Below are 8629 nucleotides of genomic sequence, written 5' to 3' on the forward strand. Positions count from 1 at the left end.
CATGCATGAATGAGTCAAAGCAAGGCTTTGGGCATGTTTTATATGAGAGTATAACATTATAACATGATATAAAACTCAAAGTTGATTTTACATGATATTGCCGCTTTTAAAAAAAAAGTTGTCGACTGTGCTTTTATATGTTTATGATTAAGACAACCTGACATTTTTTGTGTGTGTTTCATTCAGTAAAAGTTCTGCAGATGCTTCTGTTGCTTTTTATCTCAGTTACTGCCACTCACTCATTATTTGTTTACCTTTTTTTGTTGTTGTTTTGTGAAGTAAATGAAACAAAACATTGTGTAAAACAGTATAGATACTGTATAGATGACATGACATTCTTCTTGTTTGCATGTGCAGCGAGTGGGTCACTTTGACCCGGTCACCCGGAGTCCCCTGACCCAGGACCAGCTGATCCCGAACCTGGCGATGAAGGAAGTGATMGATGCCTTTATTCAGGAGAACGGCTGGGTGGAAGACTACTGAAGGGACTTTTTTTGTTTCTCATTCAGTAGTCAACGCAGGACCTGGACCAGAATAAAGAGAACAGATCACCCTTTTTGCCTGGATGTGAACTTTTACACGAGCCACACAGATGGACCACCAAAYGGGAACGAATAGCCTCGACCTGCCTCGTTCCAACGGTTTGATTTCTTCTTCACCTGCTCCAGCTCTCAGAGGCTCGCTGTTCATGGCCTGTCGCTCCCTTTAAGACCGCGTTCGCTCTGCTCTTTCCAATCCTCTTCTCTGTTTTCGGTCGTTCAAGCCTGAATCCTCCCGTGCTTCGTATGGGAGGCCTCGCTCTCAGGTCTCTGACGCACTCTGCCTGCTTTCTCTGTGTCTCTCGTTCTCTGGGTGCCCCAGTTCTTGGGGCAACAAAAGTTAATATCGCACTCCAGTGTTTCACATGTACCAACGATATATATTTATACACGCATATATATATATATATGAAGACAATAATGCAAGCACACGTTTTGCTGGTGGAATTTATGGAAACATTGGCCTTTTTCTTTGATATTTCATAAAGTATTTCTCGTAGTTTTGCATTACAAATGGAGCGTTCGCCCATCTGTTCATGTGTAGTTGTTGAAGTGGTCACTAAAAATGCCAAAAACAAAACTGTTTTCATCAAAAAGTTACTTGTTTGTATGAGAGTTTTACAACGCTAAAAGAAAAAGGAGCAGGCTCTGTTTTCTGCCTGCTGGTGGCTTTTCATACGTCCCCATCCTTGTCACGTTACTGTCCGCCTTTGAGTAGATTTTCTTTCCCTTTGCATATCAATCACYCCCCCCCCCACAGACAATTGCGATAAGTTGAATGTATGTTTTTTTTTTTAACTTTAGGGTTGACCCTCAGTAATTCAAGATGATTTTTGAAAAGCCTTGAACTGGAAACAGAACATAAATGGCTGCATATAAAAAAAACAGTTTTCACATTGCTGGATCTGAATTCAGAATACTTTAAGCGTGAGAGTCGTGAGACATTTGCTGTTTTGGCTGCTGCTAAAACCTGCTTCGACAAAACGGTCTGTGCTGTCTGTGTTGTTCATAAGAGCAAAAGAAAAAAAAAAAGGAAAAGAGATGTTTCGTGCCCCTCATGCTGTTTGCCTGGAATGAAAGCAGACTCTCACATCAAGCATGAATTGAAGTTTGAAGATGCTTTAGCATTTTTCCTCACCTTTTTAGTTGTTTTAGTTTTCGCTCCGTCAGAGCACCGTGAACTGAATCGTGTTCATTACACGGATCTGAGGTGGAGTAATATCACTGCCCCAGCAGCTGCCATAAAATCAACAACAAAAAAAAAAAAAAAATAGAAAAATGCTGGAAGAGTTTTGACCATCTTCTCTCAATCATACCTCGACCCGAGTGTTGGCATTTCCGGCGTTCTCCTCATTTCCAACAGAGTCCAAATAGTTTACAGGTGTTTCCAGCTGAATGTGTCTGTGGTGAATCAGGCCTGTTGGTGATATTTTCTTTTATTTTATGCTGGAGTTCAGGCAGCGTACCTAATTAGCTGTTACTCAGATTTTATTTCTCGATTTAGATAGGGAGGTTTTGTTTTTCTTCTCGAGGAATCCTAGAGCTTGAGAAACTGTATTAAATGTAGATATGTTGATAACATAAATGCCTGATTCTGTTTTCATTTGTTCCCATTAAACGATGAACTTGGAGCGTGTTTGTTGTGGTGTTTGACTCAAGATAAAGGAMTATTAAGTGTAAATGGCTGCTTTTTGAAATGAAAGTGCATAAAATTCTGGACATGAGACCTGAAATAAATGACAACTTGATGAGACTCTCTTTAACTTGGCCTCTAATTCACACATAAAACGTCTCTGACTGGTTWATTCAGTGGGTTTTTACTCTTCACTCATTTATTTTAATAATTTTAAGACATCAAACAAAACTAAGCTAAAAAAGGCCCAATTCTGATTTTCAAGAAATATAAAGAGAACCAAAATAAAAATAACTGAGCTGTCACTGGCTCATTGTGATCACCATGGTAACCACACACTTGTGTCTGTCACTCCCTGACTGCCAAGGTGCAGAAAATAAAGCTCAAACAAGCAGTCACTGCTGGAGAACTAGAAGTCTGATCTTAAAAAATGATTTAAAATGTGAGCAGCAGAAGACTGATTGAATGAAGGATTGAGTGAATTTGTTTCCACAATTTTTTTTTATGTAGGACATGACAAGTTAAAACACACTTTCAGATAAAAAAAAAATAACATAATCTAAGAATAAAAGTAAGGGAATTTGTGTTTTATAGATTATTTCTTTGTTGTAATAACGTTTCTCGACAAATATGGTTGGGCAGCTTGTTAATTTCCCTTTTAAATGGGGCCACATTTGCAAGGAACGTGCATTTGTGGGATGAGCAGTAGAGTATGTGGGTTGCACAGATTTTGCCAAATCTTTGCCAAGCAGCTTTTTTTTTGTCGTTGTTATTGGTACTTGTTTCATGCTTCTGGTACCTTCAGGTGCCCGCTATAAGATTTATTGCCAAGAAGCATTGTTAGAACAAATCTAACAAACAAAAATTTCCTTACTTTTTGTGCTAAGTATAAAAGTATAAAATACCTTTTTCCTACGTTCTTTTCAAAATAGTTTGATTTCAGTGCGACTTTTATTCCCTCTGCTGTAAACACTGAAACGGGGTAGTGGTGGTGGTCCTGAGTCACATGGACTGACTTGCTCAGACCTCACACACCGAGCCTTTTGTCAGAGCCTGGATCCAAGAGGTGACATCAGGGTCTGTGCTTGGAGGGAAGAGGACTGAACCCAAGTGGTTCTGATTTATCCACAAAGGAGCAACGAAACAACATGAAAATGGTAAAATAACCTTTTTTAAAAACACAAAATCTGTACAAATACTTAGATCTCTGATGTCAATAATTGATATTACTTTGAAAYTGTTTTCTGTCCTGTGTGTGTTATCAGAGGGTCAAAGCTGCGATGATCCCTGTGGTTCTTCTCAGTGCAGCTGTCTGGTCTTTGACTCATTCTACAGCCACACAAGGTGGGAAACAAGAATTTTAACTTGTGCATAAATGTAGATTCAGAGATTATTAAAAAGATCAGAGTAACTGAAATATATCTTAGGTGTGGTGAACAATTTCATAGAAACAGTTGAGTAAAAATCTCAGTCATCTTCTTTTTCTTATTATTTTAAGTTTCTACAAGACGAGATCACTGCTGTTGGAGGGTCCAAAATGTCTTATGTCTATTTTGTTGCCTTTTAAGATTGTTATGGATTAATTATGTATATCTGTTCTACGTTGACACTGTCCAGTAATCATATCTCATGATAACTAGTTTCGGCTGTTTTACTCTTTTTTTCTTTTTTATTGATGGCCTCCCTTCCCCCCCTATAGACATCCTCTCCACACCATTATTATGTTTTTTTTTCTCTACTCTAACGGCCCAGACTTCAAGACTCCAGCAATGCATGACCTCTTTTATTCTGATAAGGTGTKTCCAGGCTGACAGCCCTGTTATTGGTTAGGTGGTTACAGTTGTCGAACTGTGATTGGTTGTAAGCATGTCACATGATGTTATATTGTCGGCTGCTCTACGCTGACGGGTAGCCACATCACGACAGACTTCGCTGATTGACCTCTGCTTTGTTGTTGCTCAGATTAAATCATTTGACGACCATACACGCAGACTWTCTGTGCATTTATTCCAACGTGTTTCTGCATTCTTGGTAAATCTTGCCAACACAAAGATTAATATTTTTTTGTGCCTTTCATGATTTWAAAAAGTCCAAACAGTCCAAAGCTTTCAGAGTAGATGTGGTTCTCCTTCTGACAGGTAGGAGTCTCTGCAGTGCATAGGGTGGGAGTTTCTTGTTTGGGCAGATTTTGTCCAAACCGTGAATGGCAGAGTTTGTGATGTGGGCGGAGTTAGTCTTAAACATGATTGGTGGAGTTGGTGGGTAGGCGGAGTTTGAATAATAGGTGAAGGTTGGGCGTGGGTGGAGCTTGGCAAACCAGTGTTTGGTTGGATGGACTTGTGGGGCAATTTRAAAGGGGAAGTAATGGTAAAATCATTGTGAACATGTAAATATGAGTTTTTGACTTCAAATTTTGTGCGGCAAGTACCGAATTCCTGTCTCACGTTAACTTATGTCTAATTGTAAGTTATATTCACATATAATGATCTTTTTACAGGGTGATTAGGGCTGTTTAGACCAAGCTGAATTATTGAACGTCCCACCACATACGGCATCTATTGTGCAGCTAGCACCTTCCTGTCTTGAGTTATGACTAAAATTAATATTTACAAAATATCGGTGCTTCTTGGCCGTTTCCACCAAGCTACACCCAGCTGCCTCCAGCTTCTTCAAACTCCACCCAAACTTGTCAATCCAATCAGTCACGTCTTTGATAAACTTTGCCCACAAATGTCAAACACCAATTATGCTTTGGACAAACTTCTTCCACAAAACAAGAAACTCCTTAGTGACTGCAGAGACCCTCTTCTCCCATCTGAGACGGAGATAACTTGAGAGTCGTCAGCGTAACATAAAAACTTACAAACTCTAAAAACCTTTTCTGAGTCATTTTGATTCTGTCCAATACAAACCTTGATTGAGATTTTGGTTGTGACTGATTTTAGTGGGCCTGCGCAACAAAGTGCTGGTCTTCCCCTTYGAGACGGACTTCAGCTACGTGGCCCTGGTCCCTCAGAAGGACATGGCTCTCCAGGCCTTCACTCTCTGCCTGCGTGTGGCCACCGAGCTGCCAGAGGAACGGCAGATCATCCTGTTCGCCTACCGCACGTCCGACTACGACGAGCTGAACGTGTGGCGCGAGAAAGACGGTCGYGTCTCCTTCTACATGAGCGGCGACGGCACCTTCTACCACCTGCCCCCCCTCAGCACCTTCCGCACCAGCCTCTGCCTCACCTGGGAGTCTCGTACCGGCCTTGCTGCTTTTTGGGTAGAGGGAAAACGGAGCACCTACCAGGTGTACAAGCCGGGTCACAGCATCCGCCCCAAAGGCACCGTCCTCCTGGGGCAAGACCCAGACAAGCACCTGGGGGGCCTGGAGGCCACGCAGAGCTTCGTGGGAGAGCTGACCGACCTGAACATGTGGGACTTTGTGCTTTCTAGGAGCCTGATCCAGGCCTGGCATTATGGACACAAGATTCCAAAGGGGAACATCTTCGACTGGGCCACCATAAAGTATGAGCTGAGTGGGAATGTGATGGTGGTCGATGATGACTGACGTGACGTGAAGTCCAGCGCAGACAGAGGTCAGGCTGTAGAGGTGAGTGTTGGACTGATACTCGTGTTCTCCTCTTTTAGATTCATAGTCGTGGGAACCTGTTTCAGCTGGGGGGTGATGTGAGCACACGTTTGTGATGGAAATATCCACCTTATTTACACGGATGTAAACATGGGTCCAAACATCCATTTTTTTTGTGCAACACTTCCGTTTCACTGCTTCCATGGGTTAACTAATAGCAGCTTAACTAAATTGGTGAACTATGTTGTGGAAACTTTCCCAAAGATCGCTGAACAATCGAAATGTGAAGTCAGTGCCAGACCCTCAAAMTATTCTCCAGTTTGAAGTTGATATGGAAAAAATGGCCTCSTGTAACRTATAAGAACATTTTTAACTATTGTGTTGGTGCAGATGGGTCTACAATGTGCAATCACAAAATTACAGAKGCTTATCAGTACCTCCACAGTAGAATATAGCAGTATTGATGACCTGSCATAAAGGCTAATGTCCAACCAAGTCAATGCAAGTCTAATGTTCATTCTGCATGGACCCGCTTTACATCAACCGTCACTACTGAGACGGCCAGGTGCTCCTGTGTCGCGGGTCAGGGGAAGTCYTGCAGTCACGCAGCAGTGATCTTATGGAATGTAGGCTAATGAATTTTCTGTTCAGCTCCATAACATACTGGAAGTCTTGCACAAAAAAACAACAATTGACTGTGTCTGTATCCCCGTGAAAAAAAAGGTGGATAGATCAGATTGGTAAACTTCATATCAAAATACATTTGGAGTTGAAAATACACGAGGCACTGATAAAAACAGTTTTGGTTTAAACTAAGTTTGGATGTGCACTTTCTCTGGCATCCACTAAGGGGTGCTATAGCACCCTCAGCACCCCCACTTCCCATGGCCTTGCATCAAACAGAATCTGTTAGAAGTTAGAAGTTAGAAGAGATGAAAGCAGCCTATCCTGGCTGAATATACTTTATTTCTTTTTTTATTTTTTGGTCTGCAACAAAACACTTGAAACAAAAGTCACGACTTCTCACTGTTTGAGTCACCCAGACCTTCAGCTAAACAGGTAGCAGTGTTTATTGTTCTCTTCTCTGCTTTTAATTTTGTGTCTCAAAGCTTTAACTGTCAGATTGTGTTTGTAAAAGTTTGAAAACATTTTTGTCAGAATTAAAAGTTGAGCTAATGGTTTAATTAGACGTGTTGTATTAACAAATGAAATAAATGGTGTTTTTTGTTTGATTCATTTGATCCATACATGAGGTTTAGGTTTTTGTACTCCCACAAAGCACAAGTAAAAAATTTTCGAACAAGAACTTAAAGGGTAATACTACTTACTATTGTAAAAAAATAACATTTACAAGCCATAAAAATCACATAATTGAGCGGATCTAAGAACTTTATCAGTCAGTTTTGCCACATTTGTTATCTTGACTTGTAAAATAACCAAAAATAAGAAGTATATTTTACATAAAATATTTTACAATTTATTTCTTTTGGAGTTCTAGGTGAATATAAGTGAATATTAATAGTTTAAATGTCAGATAGAACCACAGAGGGGCACTCTTTACTTGACTATAAACAGCCAAGCTGAACTGCATTCACAAATGTGATTTGACACGAAGAACTCCTTAAAGGTGAAGAATACATTTTATTAGGATTATGTCTGATTTTATTTTAATCTGTAATTATTTGCCCACTGTACAAATAAAGAATAAAAATACGAAGTAATTTATTACTATTCATTAATTTATATTTTAGTTGTTAACAGCCATGAGGAAGCTTGTAATTAAAATAAGGAGTAACAACAAAGCCACTAAATTTAAACGTTTATTACATATAAAATTAACCATAATAAATTAATATCTGGATATAATTGTCAGAATTAAAAGAACGTGGAAACAGCAAAGAGGAACATCACATTTTTAAAGTRCTGTGAGTGTGAAGGCAACGCTCCTGTTCAAACCTTTTGGTAAACACTCATTCATGTCTGAACTGATGTAAGAGAGCTTCTGGATTTGAAATAAAATCTCACCATGTGCCTCTAATACAGTTTGTTATTAAAGAGATTTTCAGACCTTTACTCTTGCGTCTCTTTTTTAGTAATCCTGTTAGTTTTCAATTTGGAGAAATTTAGACTGTTTAAATTATAGTTTTAAGCGGATTTAGTTTTGCCTCAAATAACTGTTCAGAATGGAGTTCAATGTCTGCATTTTTTAAAATAAAATTATTTTCAAAACAAAGCTTTGTTACTGGATGGAAAAGATGAGAGAACATGCTCATTCAGGATTCACTTTACTGTTTTTTTTTTTGGTCTGTACATTTTTTAACTACTTTAGCATATTTTGTAATTTAGCCATTTATACTTTTCAAAATGTTTTATTTTAATTAAAAATATTTTCCTAATAATACTACATTAGGATTTTTACATTTCTTTTAAAAACTGAAGCCTGCTTTGGCACATTTGCCTTTTTTGTCTTTTACTGCTTTTAGGTTTTTACTCCTTTCTGTACAATTGTCTAACCTTTTGCTCGTTTTTTAGCATTTAGCTAAGCTTTTGCTGCTTTTAGCTAATATTTTAATACTTGTAACTCATTCACTGTTTTGTTTTAGTATTCAGCTTCAGTGTTGCTACCTCTAATTAGCATTTTGTTACTTTTAGCTTTTAGCTAATCTAATGTTCCACTTCTTGAAACAACTCAGTTTCAGCTTCTTCAGAAAATCCCACTCCCATCTTTTTGACAGAAAATGCAGTTTCTTTAGCTCTCCTGACTTGTTTCAGCTTCAGTGGTTTTAAAAAGGATTCTTGTTCATTTTTAAAAATGTTTGGGAAAAGATGCTTCCTAAATGGAAAAAAGGAAAGTAGAAATTTCTGGGTGCTTCTTGTTTC

General features: G+C 38.9%; 2 protein-coding genes across 3 annotated transcripts in view; both read left to right on the forward strand.

Moving 5' to 3' along the window:
• stub1 (STIP1 homology and U-Box containing protein 1) overlaps positions 1–2170 on the forward strand; it is an 8069-nt gene extending 5899 nt beyond the window's left edge. Inside the window, exon 7 of the mRNA XM_014008197.1 lies at positions 358–2170. Within this exon, the coding sequence (XP_013863651.1) occupies positions 358–483 (126 nt within the window). The 3' untranslated portion in view covers positions 484–2170. The remainder of the gene's footprint in view (positions 1–357) is intronic.
• Positions 2171–2382: 212 nt separating this feature from the next.
• crp1 (C-reactive protein 1) lies at positions 2383–7822 on the forward strand. 2 transcript variants are annotated; one of them, XM_014008199.1, is made up of 3 exons: positions 2383–3329; positions 3438–3516; positions 5118–7822. In XM_014008199.1, exons 1-3 carry the CDS (start codon positions 3321–3323, stop codon positions 5726–5728), a joined length of 699 nt encoding a protein of 232 aa, XP_013863653.1. In that variant the 5' UTR covers positions 2383–3320; the 3' UTR covers positions 5729–7822. The 2 variants fall into 2 exon arrangements, with proteins under 2 accessions (XP_013863653.1, XP_013863654.1); XM_014008200.1 differs by lacking the exons at positions 2383–3329; positions 3438–3516 and adding an exon at positions 4320–4634.
• The last annotated feature ends 807 nt before the right edge of the window (positions 7823–8629 follow it).

The sequence above is a fragment of the Austrofundulus limnaeus genome, unplaced genomic scaffold (assembly GCF_001266775.1).
Source record: "Austrofundulus limnaeus strain Quisiro unplaced genomic scaffold, Austrofundulus_limnaeus-1.0 Scaffold48, whole genome shotgun sequence".
Taxonomy (NCBI): Eukaryota; Metazoa; Chordata; class Actinopteri; order Cyprinodontiformes; family Rivulidae; genus Austrofundulus; species Austrofundulus limnaeus.